The 20,698-nt window shown below is 39.9% G+C and overlaps 1 protein-coding gene across 2 annotated transcripts in view; it reads left to right on the forward strand.

Annotated features, from left to right (window-relative positions):
- lrba (LPS-responsive vesicle trafficking, beach and anchor containing) overlaps positions 1-20,698 on the forward strand; it is an 807,866-nt gene that overhangs the window by 245,823 nt on the left and 541,345 nt on the right. For both annotated transcript variants that reach the window (XM_073042906.1, XM_073042907.1), the window contains exon 34: positions 8,329-8,393. In XM_073042906.1, the coding sequence (XP_072899007.1) occupies positions 8,329-8,393 (65 nt within the window). The remainder of the gene's footprint in view (positions 1-8,328; positions 8,394-20,698) is intronic.

A 20,698-nucleotide genomic window follows, 5' to 3' on the forward strand; every position in this document is an offset into this window, starting at 1 on the left:
GTGAAAATTTTAAACTTTTTTTATAATGTATTGGCTTTATCTATCTAAAAAGTATACCAAATTACAACAAATTAAGTAACATAGAGATGCTGGATAGGCTGATGTGTTGTAGCTGTACAACGTGGGAGCTGGTGGCCAGGGGCAAGAGGGCATGACAGAGAGAGGCAGGTACAGTATGGGGATCCACGAGGTAGTTCTGGAAGAGTCTTAGCCCTTGAGCTTGCCCAACATGTATGATATGGTTGTTCTCTGTGAGGATGAGAGTGGGAATTGTAGGTAGCATGAACAATTCAACCGTGGCACTGTGTTTCAGGGAGCAATTTAAGATGGGGAAGATGAGAGAAATATAGTTGTAATTGGGGATAGTATAGTTAGGGGAATAGACGCAATTCTCTGTCACAAGGATTGAGAGTCTGAAGGCTGTGTTGTCTGCCTGGTTACCTGGGTTTGGGACATCTCATCTAACTGGCCGAAGAACTTGCATTGAGAGATGAGAGATCCATTTGTTGTGGTCCATGTGGGTACATCGATGTAGGAAGAACTAGGGAAGAGGTTCTGCTGAGGGAATTTGAGCAGCTTGGGACTAAATTAAAACACAGAACCAAAAAGGTAGTGATCTCTGGATTGTTACCTGAGCTACATTCAAGTTGGCACTAGTTTAATAAGATCAGAGGTCTAAATGGATGGCTCAAGATAGGTGTGGGAAGAGTTTATTTGAATCGATGGGATATTGACACCAGTATTGAAGAAGGAAGGAGCTGTTCCGATGGGCTGGGCTCCACCTGAATCCTGCTAAGATTAGGGTTTTTTGCGAATCGCCTAACTGAGGCTGTGGAAAGAACTTTAAATGAAGTAGTAGGGGTGAATGGGTTCAACAATGGGATAAAGTGAAAGGAAAGGAGAGTGCAGGAGAGGTTATGGAAGTGTCTAAAATACAAGCCAGACAAGTTTAGAAAGGACTATGAATTTTAACTTCAGGTAACATGGGGACAAAATGGAAAACAGTGATGAATACAGGACTGTTGGTGTTATATTTGAATGCTCGCAGTATACAAAATAAAGTAGATGATCTTGCATCGCAGTTTGAAATTGGCAGGTATGATGTGGGAAGTCATGAAAGAAGATCACAGTTGGGAGCTTAATATTAAAGGATACATGTTATTTTGAAAGGAAGGGCAGGTGGGCAGAGGGGGTGGGGTGGCTCATTTGGTTAAAAAAAACTTGAAAAAAATTCTTAAGTCCTGTGTTAGATCTGTCTGTTTAATTATCTTGTTTGCCATTTAACAATTATCACCCTTGTATACAGTACTTTTACATTAGTGTGTCAGCAGAAAAGAGCGAATTTTAGATTTCCAAACATTATAGAATTTTTTGTATTTTGCTGAAGGAAGCAACATACTAAGTAAAAGACCACTTCTGAACTAAACTTGATTATTTTGTAGGTAAAGGGCAGCAAAATAGCATAGTGGTTAACACAATGCTTTTCAGTACCAGTGGTGCGGGATCAATTCCCACCACTGCCTATAAGGAGTTTCTAAGTTCTCATTGTGACCGTGTGCTTCATCCACGTCCTTCAGTTTCCTCCCACAGTCCAAAGACATGCCAGTTGGTAGGTTAATTGGTCGTTGTAAATTGTCCTGTGATTAGGCTAGGATTAAATTGGAGATTGCTGGGCAGCACAGCTGAAAAGGCTGGAAGGTCCTATTCTGCAAAAAAATAAACAATAAGTCTTTTCAGAGGTGGTCTTCTTGAAAGAGCTATTGCCAAAAAGCTATTGCTGTAAAGTGGAAACAAAGCCAAGAAACCTACGCAGAAAAACACTAGGACTAGGGTGCTGAGCAATGTCAGTGATGCACCATCAATAACTCTAGGAGACTGGAAGTGAATGATAGGCTTTTATTAACAGCAAAAAGGGAGCACGACATCTCGAAGCCTGAGGGAAGAGCAGTGCCCCAATCGCCTTTATACAGACTTATACAGGAGTCTGTGGCAGGAGCCACAGGAGCAGTCAGCAGAGGTGTGTGTCCAGACAGGTATACATAGTTTACCACAGTCAGCAAGTGCTCTGGACTGATGAGCTAAAATTTGAAATTTTTGGCTCAAACAGGAGGCAGTGTGTGTGCAGAAGAGCTGGAGAGTGCTACGTGGATGAATGTCTGCAGCTAACGGTGAAACAGAGCAAATGTTTCTTGTGGATTTGGAGCTGCATTTCTGCAAATGGAGCTGGTGAACTGGTCAGATTTAATGGAATCCTCAATGCTGGTTCTCATCCACCACACAATACCATCAGAGAGGCATCTGATTGGTCCCAACTACATTCTTCAGCAGGACAATGATCCCAAACACATGACCAAGGTCATAAATAACTACCTTCAACAAAAAGAAGAATAAAGAGTTCTGCAACAGATGTTATGGCCGCCACAGAGTCGTGGTCTCAACATCTTTGATGCGGTTGCGGTTACCTGGAGAGACAGAAAGAAGTGATACAGCTGAAATCTGCAGCATTGTGGGAATTCTCCAAGATGCTTGGAACAACCTACCAACTGAGTTTTCCATTCAAACTGTACCTGAGAGAAATGATGCTGTTTTAAAGGCAAAGGGTGATCACACTAAATGTTGATTTCATTTAGTTTCTTACTGTTACTACTCATAGTAAATTTATTCATATTTAGGTACTTTTATTTCATTATTTTTGAAAGCATCTTCACGTTAGTTTTTTTTACATGTGCTGAAGACTATTGTACAGTAATTTACAAGTAACTGCTAACAATGATTCTTAATGGCTGTACAAAGTATAATTCTGGAAGCTCTGTACCGCATTAAGTGAATAAATGTTTTCCCCATTGGTTAACTTTTTACTACAGTATTGAATAAGTATTTTCTAATTGATTTTCTCTTCTCTATGGAATTTTTCTTACCTCATGGGTATAAAAATTGCTGTTTTATGATAGGTGCCATCTTTCTCTGTCTTTATTTTCTCACCAAGTAGTAGAGTCTCTTCCACTTGTGCATTCATCATATAAGTAAAAAGCTAAGCAGTAATTGGAACAAAATTCATCACTCACACCAAAAATGGTTTCGTCAGTAACCCTGAATCTTTAGCACTCTGTACAAGTGCCATGTGAAAAGTAAAGATGGTGCTCAAAATAGCTTTATCTGTAATTTTGCATGTTAAAATCTGGGCCTATCTTTTGTTGGCTAGAACTTCCTTCACACCTTAAATTGCCCTGATGGTGATTAAAGGTGTCCTGGGTGGAAACACACTACAAAAAAACCCAAAAAGATAGGATGCAGAATGATAGCTGCAAGCTTGTTACTAGCTGCCTTAAACTAACCAATGACTACAGCTTGCACATCCTCACTGGAATGACTCCAATAGACATCAATATATGAGTCCTTTTAAAGGAGAGTGGGAACAGCAAACTGAAAATGCTCTTATAACTAAAAAAAAAAGTAGTTTGTTGCTTAGGCGTTTGTATTATCATTCCACAGACAGCCACCACTGCAATTATGCAGGATTATGGCAGACACAACTTTTAACAGTTTTTTTTGGAACTAGTGGCCACTGGAAAGGCCACTGTTTATAACATATCCCTAATGGAGCTTGAGAAGGTGACAGTGAGCTGTTGCCTTGAATTGCCACTGTGCTTCTGGAGATGGTACTCTGCCAGTGCTCTTGAGCAGTGAATCTGGTATTAAGTCTAATGAACGTGACAAACTGGAGATTTATTTCCAATCTGGATGGTATACAACTTGAAGAGAATCTGCAGGTGATAGCATTCTCATGGTCATGATGCATCTGCCCTATTTGGTGATCGAGGTGCCTGGTATGGAAGCTGCTGTTGGAGTAATCTTGGCAAGCAACTGCAATCAGTACGAACTAGTCGTAAAGAATAAATGTTTAGATGGATGATTAGGAAGCTTTTAAGAACCAACAGAAGGCAACTAAAAATTCATAAAGATGAAAAAGACAGAATATGAAGGTAGCTAGTCAATATTATAAAAGAATTTCATCAGATATATAAATAGAAAAAGAGGCAAGTGTAGATATTGGACCACCGGAAAATTATGCTGGAGAGGTAGTAACGGAGGACAAGGAAATGGCGGACAAACTAAAGAAGTATTTTGCACCAGTCTTCAATGTAAAAAACACTAGCTGTATGTCAGAAGTTTGAATGGGTCAGAGGGCAGAAGTGAGTGAAGTTGTCATTACTAGGGGGAAAGTGCTTGGGAAACTGAAAGGTCTGAAGTTAAATAATTACCTGGACCAGATGGTATACACTCCAAGGCTCTGAAAGAGCTGGCTGAATAGATTGTGGAGGTATTAATAATGATCCTTCAAGAATGAATAGTTTCTGATGTGGACCCAGAGAACTGAAAAGTTGCAAATGTTACTTTCCTCTTCAAGAAGGGAAAGAAGCAGAAGAAAGAAAATGATATGCCAGTTAGTCTGACTTCAGTGGTTGGGATGATGTTGGGGTCAATTGTTAGGGGTGTGGTTTTGGGGTGCTTGGAGGCAAGTGATAAAATAGGCCAAAGTCAGTGTGGTTCCTTAGGGGAAAATCTTCCCTGACATATCTGTTGGAATTCTTTGAAGCAATTACAACCATGTTTGATGAAGGATGGATGTTGTGAACACACACGAGGCTGTTTAACAAGTTAAGAGTCCATAGTATTACAGGAAAGATACTTGTATGGATAGAGCATTGGCTGATTGGTAGGAGGCAAAGAGTGAAAATAAAGGGACCCATTTCTGGTTGGCTGCCATTTACTAGTGATGTTCCACAGGGGTCTGTATTGGGGCTACTGCTTCTTACATTATATGTCAATGATTTGGAAGATGGAATTGATGGCCATGTAGCCAAGTTTATAGATGATACTAAGGTAGATGGTGAGGCAGGTAGTGTTGAGGAAACAGGGAAGTTACAGAAGGATTTAGACAGACTAGGAGAATGGACAAGGAAGTAGCCGGTGGAATAGTGTGTTAGGAAGTGTATGGTCATGCAAATTGGTAGAAGATTGTAGGCTGTTTTCCAAATGGAGAGAAATTGAAAAAATTCGAGGAGCAAAGGGACTTGGGAGTCCTCGTGCAGGATTCCCTAAAGGTTAATTTGCAGGTTGAGTTGGTGGTGAGGATTGCAAATGTGATCTTAGCATTCATTTCTAGAGGACTAGAATAAAAAAGCAAGGATGTAATGTTGAGGCTTTATAAGGCACTGGTGAGACCTCAATTTGAGTATTGTGAGAAATTCTGCGCCCGTTATCTAAGAAAGGATATGTTGACATTAGAGAGGGTTCAAAGGAAGTTCACGAAAAGGATTCTGGGATCGAAAGGCTTATATTAGGGATGTCTCTATTCACTGGAGTTTTGATGAATATGGGGGGGGGGGGGGGGAGAAATCTCATTGAAGCCTATTAAATGTTGAAAGGCCTCGATAGAGTGGATGTGGAAGAATATTTTCTATTGTGGCGGAGTGTAGTACCATTCTCAGAATAGAGGGATGTCCATTTGGAATGGAGATACAAATTTATTTAGTCACAGAGTGTTGAATCTGTGGAGGTGAAGTTAATGGGTATACTTAATGCCTTAAGGCAAAGATTGATTCTCGAATAGCCAGGCCATAAAGAGTTATAGGGAGAAGGCAGGAGATTGGGCTGAGGGGGAAATGGATCAGACCTGATGAAATGGTGGAGCAGATTTGATGGGCCAAATGGCCTAATTCTACTCCTATATCTTTGATCTTATGGAATCACATGGCAACTTGGGTGACAACAATTTACTGTAGAGTAACTTAGTCCTAGTCTTCTATTCTGCTCATCAGCTAATTAGGATTTGACCTCAGACAGAGTGGCTGGGGTCATTCTGAGATGTGGGATTGCAGCAGGAAGCATGTAACACTTTGTTTTTGTTTAACCATTACTTGAGGTCAGGCCAACTTGTGTTTGCAATGTTCTTCATTTGTGGGGATCTTGTTGGAAGAATCCTGATGATCGTAAAACAGTCCTACTTCTAGTTACTTGAAAATGTGGCACAGCCATCAATTGAAGCAGTTAATACGCAACTGAGTGTGGATGGTTTGTTTAGAACCTGCAGGTGGGGGTTTTCTGAGTAAGCAGACGGGCTTGTATGTATCTGCTGATGTGATCATTTTAATCTTTTACTTTACGGAATTTAGAGTTTACGGAATGCATAAATGCACTTTGAATTTTCTTTCTTAAATTCAAAGGTTTCTTTCTTAAATTCACAGTGATAAATAAAGTATTTGGTGCTCTCACCCAAAAACATGCTAGTTTAATATAATTGATAGAGGTTAATAGTGAAAATATTGATGTTAGTCATTGCCCTTACAATTACCCATTGAGCAGACCAATTATCATTCCTGGGGCATGGGATTCATACAAAATCACAAAACATATGTTCACTGAGTCATCCTCCACTCTCTCAATTAGGATTGTGTAGGTTCATAGGACCTAAGTACCATTTAACATGGTCACTTGGCTAGTAATGTAGAAGAAGAAGCAGAAGCTCTTTGTGATGGAGTGGATATGGAATCAGTAACTTAGCTCAGGTTTAATTGGCTAAAGGATTAGCAAACAATCCAGTTAATCTGAAATGGTAACCTCTTATGGAGTACTGAAAGGAGATGGTGAGGTAAATAAAAAAAAAGTCACTGAGTAAAATGTTAGATATTCAACTGATGGAAATAACTTTACAAAAACAATACTTGGCCATGAACTGCTGCTACTTGAGAATGCATGTTAAAAATGCATGAGATATCTTAGCTGGAAATGATATGTAACAGATGGTTTGTTTCTCAGAAATCCTATGTTAGTTGCCCTCCTTTGAGAGGTAGTACATAGGAATTAAAATCCAGGAAGTAATTTTTTCTGTATTAATGCTGCATTTATGTCAACCATTTTGATTATGTTGGAGCTTGAGCCCTGTCATAGGATTTATTTATAATGGCTTTAGTTTAACAAAATAATCCAACTTTGTGCAGAAAAGCTTTCATATTTGTCCCAATTCCATAGCAAACTTTGTAAAACAATTTGTATTCTATCTGAAGTGCTTGTGATTAGTCAGCTAATTTCCTTCAGTTAAACCGAGGTTTATTAACTAATGTGGATCATAAGTTGAATTTGGAGCTCTATCTTTTTGAAAACTATTTTGTCATGTATAAAAATATTTTTATATAAATAGTATCGTTCATGATCTTAAAATGTGCTCAAGCACTTTATTGCTAACAAAGTACAGTATGTATGATTTGTAGACCCTGTTGTAATGGAGGAAGCACAGTAGCTAAATTGCCCAGAGCAAGTTCACAGATAATGATTAAAAACAAGTAAATATAACATGTTTTATTTAATAAAAGTTGTCTAAGATTTTGGGAGGTGTGCACTGCTCTTGATTGATGTCATTGCATTTTATAGATTTTCATCATGATATTATATAGGGGCTTGAATTTACATGTCATCCAAAAGATGGCATTTCTGACAATGCCAAGTCCAGGTTGCTTGTCCAGTCTGGGAGCCCATGGTCTTGTGGGTCAGCAGAAAGTGTCACCATTCCATTAATCTTGAGTAGCTGGAGGAATTGATTACAAAATGTGACCAATTAACAAGGTGCAAGGAAAACAGAATCTCCACGTTCCTTTATTACAATGATTCAATTTGATCTTGTACCAGTCATCGGTGTTCCTGCGTTTTACGATGCATTGCTCTAACAGGAATAGAATGTGATGCAAATATTATTTGAAATATCTCTGTAAAACATTAGGGTACAGTTTAGGACTGGCTAAGAATTTATTGGTTGAGTTAATTGCATTTTACAGCTTGTCTCTTTGAAGCGCTAAAATATGATTTCCGGCACTTTAGAAGCATTAGTGGTCAGGTCTGAGGCTTTTAGCATGTTATTTTTTTCAATGCCACTGGGAAATGGCTATCTCAGACCATACCCTGCACACACATTGTTGTATTGTTCACTGAATATGCAGTGTTGAAATATTAAATTGGTTATGAAAGATATTGATGATTAAGCTGTTTTTGGAACTATTAAAACTCACTTAGGAGTTGATTCAGTTGAGGCTTATTTGGAGAGTGTACCTCGATAATTGTGTGTGAAATAGATAACAGTAAACCCTAGCATAATAAATATGTTTTCTTCTCTATTCTGGCATTTTTTTATCTTCACTTATTATAAAGTAAAATTTCATTGTAGGTGTCAGTCCTTTAGCAGCTGTGTTGTGAAGGCACTGGACTATACTGTAACTTGGTTTATTCTTGTCTGCTTCACTTGGAAGTTAATCTTTCTTTTAAATTTTATTACAGGAATGGCAGAACTCAATTCAGAAAAATGCCGGTCTGGCATTTATCGAACTTGTTAATGAAGGAAGGTAAGGTTATTTTAAGTAGTTTAATTATTAAGTACAGATCTTTACTAGGCAAAGTTCATTCATGGTTAATAAAGGATTTGCAAGATATTCAGATACATCCTTGTATTTTGAGGACACTGCTGGTAGATTATATATTTTATAGTTAATAACATCTGCATCATTTATTAGAAATTAATGAATGTGTTTCATAGTTTCATAGTAACTTTTGCCAGGTACTCCATCAGTGAAAGTAAAGTTTGTCCTTAAATATCTGCCAGGCCAGACTACAGAGCAAATATTATTTCCTGAGTTATGACACTGTGTTCAGTTCACAAAAAGCAGAACTACTTTTTGGGCTTTATTTTCTAATTACTTTTTAAGAATACACGAATAAAAAAAGTAGATCTCTTAGTCATCTACAGTATTTGATACCTAAACTTCTCAATTAGTGTTATATATAAAATGGAATATACATGTGAATTGTATTATTTTGTGGTTGCCCTGTCCAAAGGAAAAAACATTTTTTCAAAAAAAAAGTTTTTACTATGTTTATGTAATGTCAGTTTTGAGTTTTGTACAAAATCATTTTGGGTAAATTTATTTCCAATTAGAAAAATTAGCATGGAACAAGACCATGTAAATGTATTAAATTGTGGAAGGGTGAAGCTGTTTTATTGTAAGTTTGGCGGGGGTGGGTGTGGGAAGTTAGAGAGCTTGGGATAGGATAGGAGGGAAGCTATGGGGTTTGCTTTTCAATTTGTTCTAGTGGCCAGTGTAAAGTGACATGGGTTTTGGATTACATTATGAAGACCTGGCCTGTTATTATTTCTCATTATATGGTCTTGACCTGTTTTGACCTTTTGCAAAAGAATTTGGCCCTTGATTAATGTTTTATGAGCACTGATAACATGAAGGTTCTGAGCTCATAAGTGAGTTGGTAAGGTCCATCTGGATTAGATGTTAATCATTAACTAATCAATTAGTGATGAAGAAGTGTAAACAATTACCAACCATGTTTTTTGTGATGAGCTGTGCTGAGGGAGTACTGTAAGGTCTTCCACTAAGTTCATGTGGTTAAATAATCCAATCAGGAATTATTTTAACCAAACTAATAGAGTGATCCCATAATTATTCTGAACTTCACATATTGATGGAGAATAGTCAGTCTTAAATTGAGAGGAAATGATATGGTGAACTTGTATTTGCTATTGTCCTTGTGCCCATGTAATTCAAGAGGCAACCATTATTTTTTTCATTATTATCCACCAAACACCTAAATTGCAATGGTCCATTTATGATGTTGGTAATAAACTACTCATTAAGTTTAACAATCCACAGTTGACCATTAAGGTTAGAGTTTCCTGCAGCTTCTTCCCAATAACCCATCTGTATTGAGAAAATATCAGGACTGACTATGACGTTTTATTTATTTCTGAGTGGATTATACTTAAATCCTTTTAAGTAAGACAATAGTATAATTGTCTTTGTTTTATACACAAAATCACTGAAGGTTAAAAGGATGTTATTTGAATTTTTTTGAATCTATATCGACAGCTGCAAACAAGTTGCATGGGGAAATGAATCAATAGGCTTTGCTGCACTAAGAACAGCTGATAGCTTAGAGTTTTAAACTTGGAAAGGTGTTAAATGCACTAACTCAGCTAAGATGAGGCTTGGTCCCTTCGATCGCTACCCTTTGTTTTCTATAGACAAGCCAGTTCTGAATCCAAGCAGCCAATTTACCATGGATCCAAGCATTTTTATCTTCTGGATGAGCCTTCCATGAGAGACCTTGATAAACACCTTACTAAAATCCATATAAGCGTCATTTATGGCTTTACCTTCATTAATCACCATCGTCACCTTGTCAAAAAAACTCACATCAAGGTAGTAAGACACGACTTGCCCCGCAGAAAGCCATGCTGGCTCTCCCTAATCAGGCCATGGTTTTCCAAATGCTCATAAATTGTATCCATAAGAACTCTCTCCAGTAACTCTGATGTGAGACTCATCGGTCTCTAGTTTCCAGGGTTATCCCTGGTTCCTATCTTGAATACTGGGCTCCGGGACCATGTCTGTGGCTGGAGAGGATATGAAGATTTGTCAAGGCCCAGCAATCTCTTCTCTTGCGTCTCCCAATAGCTTAGGGTATTCCATCAGGCCCTGGGGACTTACCACCTTAATGCTCTTTAAGAGACCCAACACAACCTTCTCCTTTACTTCAAAATGCCCTAGCATATTAATATGCTTGGCACTGATCTCCCTATCCTCCATGTCCATCTCCTCGGTAAATACCGATGTAAAGTATTCATTAAGGACCTCACCTACTTCCTCCACATCCAAGCAAATGTTCCCCCTTTATCCTTGAGTGGTCCTATCCTCTCCCTCTTTGTCCTCTTGTTCTTGATGTATACTATCTGCCAGTAGAATGAGGAAAAAGTCAGAAAATGAGCATGTTTTAAGTTGCATTGAAGGGATGAAATTGGACAAAATGCTGGAACTCAACTTGGGCACTGGAAATGACAATGGGAAAAACTTGCGCTGTTGACCCTGTAATGTCCTCTTTATTAGCATCTAGGGGCCAAAACTGGATGAGCTAGCTCACAGCCTAGTCAGGTAACAGCCTGACATTGTCATTCTCAGAGAATCATACCTTAGAATCAATGTCCCAAACACCACTATCTACATTCCTGGTTATGTCTGTCCCCGGCAGGGCAGAAAAAGCAGATGTGCAGTGGTATTTAAGTGGAGGAAACTGTCCTGGGAGTCCTCACCATTGATTCCAGATCCCATGAAATCTCATAGAACCTGGTTAAACTTGGCTAAAAAGCCTTTTGACTGCCCTCCCACCTGGCTTGATGAATCAATGCTTCTCCATACAGCACACCACTTGATAAAGAACACTGAGAATGGCAGAGATGCAGAATGTACTCTGGGTGGGGTAACTCAGTAGCACATCTTCTGATCAAGCTAAACAAGAACTCTAAGAAATTGCTGCTAGATTGGGTCTGTGGCAGGTATTGAAGCAACCACAAGATGGAAAAACCTACATGATCTTATCATCAATTTATTTATCACAGATACATTTCTTCATAACATTTGTCAGACTGACCACTGTACAGGCCTTATGGAAATGAAATTCCACATTCACAGTGAAAATGTGCTTCATTGTTTTGTTTGGGGCTACCATCATATTAAATGGGGCAGTCCGTGGAGAGATGTAAGCGCTCAGGACTAGCTATTTGTAATGCTTGGGATCAACCCTGGTTCAATAAAGGATTCAGGGTGGCATACAAAGAGCAGTACCAGGTACAGGTCAGCTAAAAAGCACAGCAGCTTCCAAGGTCAATACAATCAACAAAAATGTCTTAATGCATTTAAACAAACTATCGCTGCTTAAAAGCAACAGAAACAATACGGTCTGTGGTCGGAAGGGCCCATGGAGAAAACCTCAGAGAAAGATCAGGATTACAAGTGCTTTTAAGAAAATGGTGTTTTAAACTCCCTATACCGACGATCTTGTTGGCGAACGTGCAGTCTCTGGTGAATAAAATCGATGATCTCAGAGCCAGGGTGCTGAATCAGAAGGACATTAGGACCCCGTGTGCCCTTTGTTTCACGGAATCCTGGTTAACCTCTTCTGTACTGGATACAGCGATTCAGATCGCCGGGTTTACTAAACACCGTCAGGATAGATCTATAGAGTCTCTCAAGAGCAGAGGTGGAGGAGTATGCCTCATGATCAACTCTTCTTGGTGCACGAATGTACCAGTGCTGTCCTAATTCTGCTCACCATTCCTGGAATATCTAGCAGTAAAGTGTCATCCTTTTTACTTACCATGCGAGTTCTCCGGGATCATTCTGGTAGCAGTTTACATTCCACCTCAGGCTAATGTCAAGCAGGCTTCAGATGATCTGAGCAATGGGATCAACGTGCATGAAACAGCACACCCTAACACCTTCATCGTTTTGGGAGATTTTAACAAGGACAGTTTGAAAAAATCACTAAGCAATTACCGTCAACAGATCACTTGCAATTCCAGAGTAAACAACACACTGGACCATTGTTACACCACTATCAAGAATGCCTATCGTGCTATTCCACGCCCTCACTTCAGGAAGTCTGATCACCTGGCTGTACTTCTACTCCCGGAGTATAAGTAGAGACTGAAGACTGCAGCACCAGTAGTGAGGACCAAAAAAATTTGGACAAGGGAAGCACAGGAGCGCTTACAGTACTGCTTTGAATCGGTGGGCTGGACTGTATTCAGGGATTCATCTTGGAATCTGGATGAGTATGCTGCTGTTGTAACCGACTTCATTAAAACCTGTGAGGATGAGTGTGTGCCTACGAAGACTTACTGTAGATTCCCAAACTAAAAGCCGTGGATGAACCAGGAGGTACGTTGTCTGCTGAAGGCTAGATCTGTAGCATTCAAGTCTGGCAACCCAGGCCTGTACTAAAAAAAAACCAGGAATGATTTGCGGAGGGCTATTTCAATGGCGAAGGGACAATTTCGATCAAAGTTGGAGGTGATATCAGATGCACGGCAACTCTGGCAAGGACTGCAAGACATTACTTCCTACAAAATGAAACCCAATAGTATGAATGGCAGCGATGCTTCACTACCAGATGAACTCAACGCCTTCTATGCACGTTTTGAAAGGGAGAACACAACTACAGCTGTGAAGATCCCAGCTGCACCTGATGACGTTGTGATCTCTGTCTCAGAGGCTGATGTTAGACTGTCTTTAAAAGGAGTGAACTCTCGCAAGGCAGAAGGTCCCGATAGAGTACCTGGTAAGGCCCTGAAAACTTGTGCCAACCAACTAGCGGGAGTATTCAAGGTAATTTTCAACCTCTCACTGCTACGGGCAGAAGATCCCACTTGCTTCAAAAAGGCAATGATTATACCAGTGCCAAAGAAGAATAATGTGGGCTGCATTAATGACTGTTGCCTGGTAGCACTCACATCGACAGTGATGAAATGCTTTGAGAGGTTGTTTATGACTAGACTGAACTCCTGCCTCAGCAAGGATCTGGACCCATTGGAATTTGCCTATCGTCACAATAGGTCAACAGCAGATGCAATCTCAGTGACTCTTCACATGGCTTTAGACCACCTGGACAGCATAAAAACCTAAGTCAGGATGCTGTTCATCGACTATAGCTCAGCATTTAATACCATCATTCCCACAATCCTGATTGAGAAGTTGCAGAACCTGGGCCTCTGTACCTCCCTCTGCAATTGGATCCTCGATTCCTAACTGGAAGACCACAGTCTGTGCGGATTGGTGATAACATATCCTCCTCGCTGACCATCAACACTAGCGCACTTCAGGGGTGTGTGCTTACCCACTGCTCTACTCTTTGTATACACATGACTGTGTGGCTAGGCATAGCTCAAATACCATCTACAAATTTGCTGATGATACAACCATTGTTGATAGAATCTCAGGTGGTGACAAGAGGGCGTACAGGAGTGAGATATGCCAACTAGTGGAATGATGCCACAGCAACAACCTGCCATTCAACGTCAGTAAGACGAAAGCACTGATTGTGGACTTCAGGAAGGGTAAGATGAAGGAACACATACCGGTCCTCATAGAGGGATCAGAAGTGGAGAGAGTGAGCAGCTTCAAGTTCCTGGGTGTCAAGATCTCTGAGGATCTAACCCAACACATTGATATAGGCATAAAGAAGGCAAGACAGTGGCTATACTTTAATAGGAGTTTGAAGCAATTTGGCATGTCAACAAATACACTCAGAAACTTCTATAGTTGTATCATGGAGAGCATTCTGATGGGCTGCATCACTGTCTGGTATAGAGGGGCTACTGCACAGGACCGAAAGAAGCTGCAGAAGGTTGTAATTCTACTCAGCTTTGTTTTGGGCACTAGCCTACAAAGTACCCAGGACATCTTTAGGGAGAAGTGTCTCAGAAAGGCAGCATCCATTATTAAAGACCTCTAGCACCCAGGGCATGCTCTTTTCTCATTGTTACCATCAGGTAGGAGGTACAGAAACCTGAAGTCACACACTCAGCGATTCAGGAACAGCTTCTTCCCCTCTGCCATCCGATTCCTGAATGGACATTGAAGCTTTGGACACTACCTCACTTTTTTAATATACGGCATTTCTGTTTTCACACATTTTTTAATAATCTATTCAATATACATAATTGATTTACTTATTTATTATTCTGTTTTTTATTATTATTACGTTTTCTCTCTGCTAGATTATGTATTGCATTGAACTGCTGCTGCTAAATTAACAAATTTCAAGTCAGCTGCTGGCGATGATGAACCTGATTCTGATTCTGATAATCAAAAATCTTACTGGAGCAGACACCACATTATGACTGATGAGAGAGTCCAGCACATCAGTGCAAGAGTGAAAGCTGAAGCATTTGGAAGAATTTTCAGCCAACAGTGCTGAGTCAATAATTTATCTCGGCCTCTTCCACTGGTCCCTTGCACCTTAAATACCGCTCTTCATCCAAATGGATTCACTCCATGTGATATTAATAAATGGATGAAGTTTTAATACTGCAAAGGCTATGGGCCCTGACAACATTTCTGCAGATATGTTTCAGAATTTGCCACACTCTTGGCTAAGCCGTTCCAGTACAGCTGCAACACTGGCATCAGTACTGGCAATTCAGGCCTCTTTAAAGCTTTAGTCCAAAAGGTCGGGTGAGAGGAGCTGCTTTTGACGTCAAGGCAGTATTGATGGAGTATGCCATCAAGGGGCCTTTGCCAAATTGGGCTCAATGGGAATCAGAAGGAAAGCCTTCAGCTGGTTGGAATCATACTTAGCACGAAAGTAGGATGGTTGTGGTGGATGCACACTTAGTCTCAACCACAGACTAACTGCAGCAGATCCTCAGAGAGGTATCCAAATTATCTTCAGATGCTTTATCATAAACTTTCTTTCAGTCATGAGGTCAGATTTAGGGATGTTTGCAGATAATTGTCCACTACAAAATGCAGCAAGACCTGGAGAATATCCAGGACTGGACTGGTAGGTGGCAAGGAATATTCATGCCACTTATTTGCCTTTCAGTGACATCCAACAAGAAAAATAACAATCTATTGTCTCCTTACATTCAGTCACATTACCACTACTTTCAAATAGTAATCTGGGATTACTATTGAAAAGGAAATGAAGTGGTCATATACATACATAATGTGGCTATGAAGCAGGTTAGAGTCCTGCAGTACAAGATCGACTTACAAATTTTGCAAAGTCTGTCCACCTCTTGAACCTGAGACAGGAGGGTGATGGAGTTGGCTGGATGAATGCAGCTCCAACAATATTCAAGAAAAAATTAGCTTTATTTGTCAAAACATTGAAACATAGAAACATACAGAGAAATCCACTGTTTTGCGTCAACATCCAGCACAGTCTGGCGATATACTGGGCCCAGAATTGTTGACATTACAGCCCTTCTGATAGGCACACTATGCACATCTACTCATTTACTCCAAATCCATGACCTCTACTAGCTAGAAGAGCAAAGACAGCAAAAGCACAGAAACACCACCAACTGAAAGGTGCCCTCCTAGCCACACACCATCCTGACTTGGAAGTATACATGGCTATTCCTTCGCTGTTATTGGCTCAAAATCTTTGTACTTCCTCTCGAACAGCATTGTGGGCATATCCACATCTCAAGGACTGCAGCACTTCAAGAAGACAGCTCACCACTATCATCTTAAGGACTGCAGAAATTAGACAATTAAATCCTGTGAAGTCCACATTTTTGGAATGAATTATAAAAACACTTCATGCCACTTTCTGAACAATCAAGCTACTATCTTTCAGACATAGTAACTTCATGATTCAGTGCAGAGCAGACTTGAAGGCCGAGTGACCTAATTCTGTTCAGGTCTTGTGTCTTATTTCCTTAGGATACCTTCCCTCCCTATTGTTGAGCTTCAGGGATGGCTTCCTTCCACTTCCTCCCCAGACTCTCTTGTATGATGCTTAAATCAATTCTTCTGGCACAGAGTTTAATTCTTCTTGCTCTTCTTTATTCTCCCCCTTCCCAATCCCTTCACATTAGCATCCATGATACCCTTGATGTTCTACAGACTTTCATGGTTTCCTTTATCTTGGTCTTGGTTCATTTTCATTATGTACAGCAAAAGTTTGGGCACCCACCCCGGTCAAAATTTCTGTTACTGTGAATAGCTAAGCGAGTAAAAGATGACCCAATTTCCAAAAGGCATAAGGTTAAAGATGACACATTTCTTTAATATTTTAAGTAAGATTACTTTTTTATTTCCATCATTTACATTTTCAAAATAACAAAAAAGGAAAAGGGCCCGAAGCAAATGTTTGGGCACCCTGCATGGTCAGTATTTAGTAACACCCCCTTTGGCAAGTATCACAGCTTGTAAACACTTTCTGAAGCCAGCTAAGAGTCTTTCAATTCTTGTTTGGGGGATTTTCACCCATTCTTCCTTACAAAAGGCTTCTAGTTTTGTGAGATTCTTGGGCTGTCTTGCATGCACTGCTCTTTTGAGGTCTATCCACAGATTTTCGATGATGTTTAGGTCGGGGGACTGTGAGGGCCATGGGAAAACCTTCAGCTTGCGCCTCTTGAGGTAGTCCATTGTGGATTTTGAGGTGTGTTTAGGATCATTATCCTGTTGTAGAAGCCATCCTCTTTTCATCTTCAGCTTTTTTACAGACAGTGTGATGTTTGCTTCCAGAATTTGCTGGTATTTAATTGAATTCATTCTTCCCTCTACCAGTGAAATGTTCCCCGTGCCACTGGCTGCAATACAAGCCCAAAGCATGATCGACCCACCCACGTGTTTAACAGTTGGAGAGGTGTTCTTTTCATGAAATTCTGCACCCTTTCTTCTCCAAACTTACCTTTGCTCATTGCAGCCAAAATGTTCTATTTTAATTTCATCAATCCACAATACTTGTTTCCAAAATGTATCAGGCTTGTTTAGATGTTCGTTTGCAAACTTGTGACGCTGAATTTTGTGGTGAGGATGCATGAAAGGATTTCTTCTGATGACTCCTCCGTGAAGGTCATATTTGTGCAGGTGTCGCTGTACAGTAGAACAGTACACCACTACTTCAGAGTCTGCTAAATCTTCCTGAAGGTCTTTTGCAGTCAGACAGGGGTTTTGATTTGCTTTTCTAGCAATCCTACGAGCAGTTCTCTCAGAAAGTTTTCTTGGTCTTCCAGACCTCAATGACCTCCACTGTTCCTGTTAACTACCATTTCTTAATTACAGTATGAACTAAAGAAACGGCTACCTGAAAATGCTTTGCTATCTTCTTGTAGCCTTCTCCTGCTTTGTGGGCTTCATTTACTTTAATTTTCAGAGTGCTAGGCAGCTGCTTAGAGGAGCCCATGGCTGCTGATTGTTGGGACAAGGTTTGAGGAGTCAGGGTATTTATAAAGCTTTGACATTTGTATCACCTGGCCTTTCCTAACAATGACTGTGAACAAGCCATAGCTACCGTAGATTCCGGACTACAGAGCGCACCTGATTAAAAGCCGCTGGCTCTAATTTTAGAAATAAAATCAATTTTTTAATTGTAAAGGCCGCACCGGATTTTAGGCCGCACCGGATTTTAGGCCGCAGGTGTCCCACGTTGTAATATGAGATATTTACACAGAAAGATATTACACGTGAGGATTTTTTAACTTTTAATTAAATCCATATGGTAACAAAAACAAATACATATTGCAAATGCTTTTTTTCGAACCGTGCCCGTAACGCGGCTACTTTTAAATATACTTCTTTACTGAACAACATTCCAATATCTCCTAACGACTGGTAAAAAATATATATACTACAGCCTACCAGGAAAAGTTATTGATCACCTTTAACTTAAAAGCAGCGTTCGCTCAGATCCAAAGCCGCTCGCGTAATGCGCTCCCCCCCTCCTTTCCGTTTATCGCAAACGGCATTTAAAAGCAGCGTTCGCTCAGATCCAAAGCCGCTCGCGTAATGCGCTCCCTCCCTCCGTCCCGTTTCATCGCAAACCGGCATTTTCCCACAAGACACCGCGAAACCGGGTGTGACGTCATAGCATCCCACGATGTAGTACAGAAAACAAATATAGTTAAAACTCTTCTAACTTTAACTAGAAAATGAATTACTAAGCGAAAATATTATAAACTAAGTATGCCATAAGGCAGCACAATGCTTCGAGTGTTTTCCATGTTGATGAGGGTGAGTACAAATGACTGATTTACAATAATTTAATTGTGAAAGTGCGCTTGATTTATCGTACAATTTCATTGGACCTCTGTGAACTACTCATCAATTTTATTGGTCTACTGTTATGAGGCAAAATGTTTACGAGGCGGCATGAAAAAAATCATGCATTAGCCGCTTCGGATTAAAGGCCGCAAAGTTCAAAGCTGTTCAAAATGTGGGAAAAAAGTAGCGGCTTAAAATCCGGAATCTACGGTAATTAAAGTCTGAGACCTTGGTAAAAGTTATCTGAGAGCTCAAATCTCTTGGGGTGCCCAAATTTTTTCATGATGCTCCTTTCCTTTTTGTACAAAATAAAAATAATACATGAATCCTGCTTAAAATGTTGAAAAGAATGATTCATCTTTAACTTTATGACTTTTGGAGATCAGTTCGTCTCCTTCTCACTTAGCTATTCATAGTAGCAGAAATTTTGACCAGGGGTGCCCAAACTTTTGCATGCCATTGTATATCCAATATCTCTGCATCTCTCCCGTACGTCAAGATGGCCGGAGGGACCTTTGCCTCTTTCCTTGATGAAAGCCTAATAATATCCCTCTATCATCATTCTCCTCCACTTGGCTTAACTCATTTTCAAATTCAGTAACCACTTGATGAACTTTACTTACTTTTTCCAATAATAAGTGTAGCTGTAGGAACCTTTATGGGACCAAGCCGTACAAGTTTCTTGAAGGATATCTGAAAATAAACTTGCTTCAGTCAGGTTCTGAGCCTCTTTTTAATCACCTTTTGTTGCATTGATGACTGTGGTGCTTTCTGTTTTGGTAAAGAACATACATTTTTCATCATTTTTGCTACCTATTTTTACCTTGCAACATTAGGAAGGAACTGTTTGTTCCACAATCCTTCCATCTTTACAAATAATCTCTCTTTTTCTCAGAGACCCTTCCCATGCAACTTCTGAAGATGCCACAGCTGTCCTTTTACCTTTACCCTTCCCTTAATCCATAGAAGAAACACTTTCAGATAAAGCAAAAATATTTTCTGACTTCCAATTCAGAGTATTTCATTTGGTACTCATAATGTAGCATTCTTTGAATGGGGCAAACCAGTTGCAGAATGGATTAGTGCTTTCTTCAGTATTTTAATTAACTTTCCATTCACTTTCATTCACAACTAAGATGCCCTTCCTACTAACACTCTGACCTCTGGTTCTGGCCTCTTTGCTGTTCCAACAAAACCGAATGCAAATTTTAGAACCTGTTCCTGATCTTTTGCCTCATCAGGTACTGACCCTCAAGATGCAACATTGAATTCTGCATTTTCACATAACCCCCTTTTCCGATGTATGCCAGAGTTTGGCTAGTTTTGATGCAAGGTTATCAACCTTAAGTATTAACTCAATTTTCTTTCTCTTCTGCTGAGCCAGACCTCTTGAGTATTTCCAGTATTGTTTCTTTTTACTTTTGTCTTCCTCTAATTGCACAGCTTCTAGGCAGGGCAGTTTCAAAAACCTTCATTTTTATAGATAGGCATAGAATAACCTTTTGGTTCTTCAACTCTGCAGTGACCACTAAATATGTATTTATACTAATGCCTTTCTTTAACAATGGAATAGCATTAGCTATCCACCAATCTTCTGGCACCTCACCTAAGCCAAAAGACATTTTAAATGCCTTTGCCAGCGCCTCTGCAATATCATCAAATTCAAAGAAAAACATGGATTTTTTTTAGGAACGAAACAAAATTTCTGTCTTCAGTAGTCTCCCAGCCTGAAAAATTACTTGGTTTCAGTGGGTTCTGAGCCAATTTTAGAACTCTGGACTTTGTAGATCAAGCTGTAGCTATTTAGTGAAATTGGTGGTTCAGTGGTATGGGAGGCACTGTGTTCCTTCCATGTGTTATGGTGGGCTTCTGTATGCTCTTGGTGCATGGCCTCTGCATTCATCAGTGTTACTTAGTATCATCTACAGCCCATGTGTTATTATTTCCTGTTCTGTTTGCTTTCCTGGTATATTTGCCTGAGAACAAGTGCAGCCGATTGATGCAAGGTATCTGGGTTCAAAGGTTAAACTTTGAGGGCTGGCTACATGAAAAGCTGGATATGACGAGGAAAATTATGTCCCATAATC

This window comes from Hemitrygon akajei, chromosome 4 (assembly GCF_048418815.1).
Source record: "Hemitrygon akajei chromosome 4, sHemAka1.3, whole genome shotgun sequence".
Classification (NCBI taxonomy): Eukaryota; Metazoa; Chordata; class Chondrichthyes; order Myliobatiformes; family Dasyatidae; genus Hemitrygon; species Hemitrygon akajei.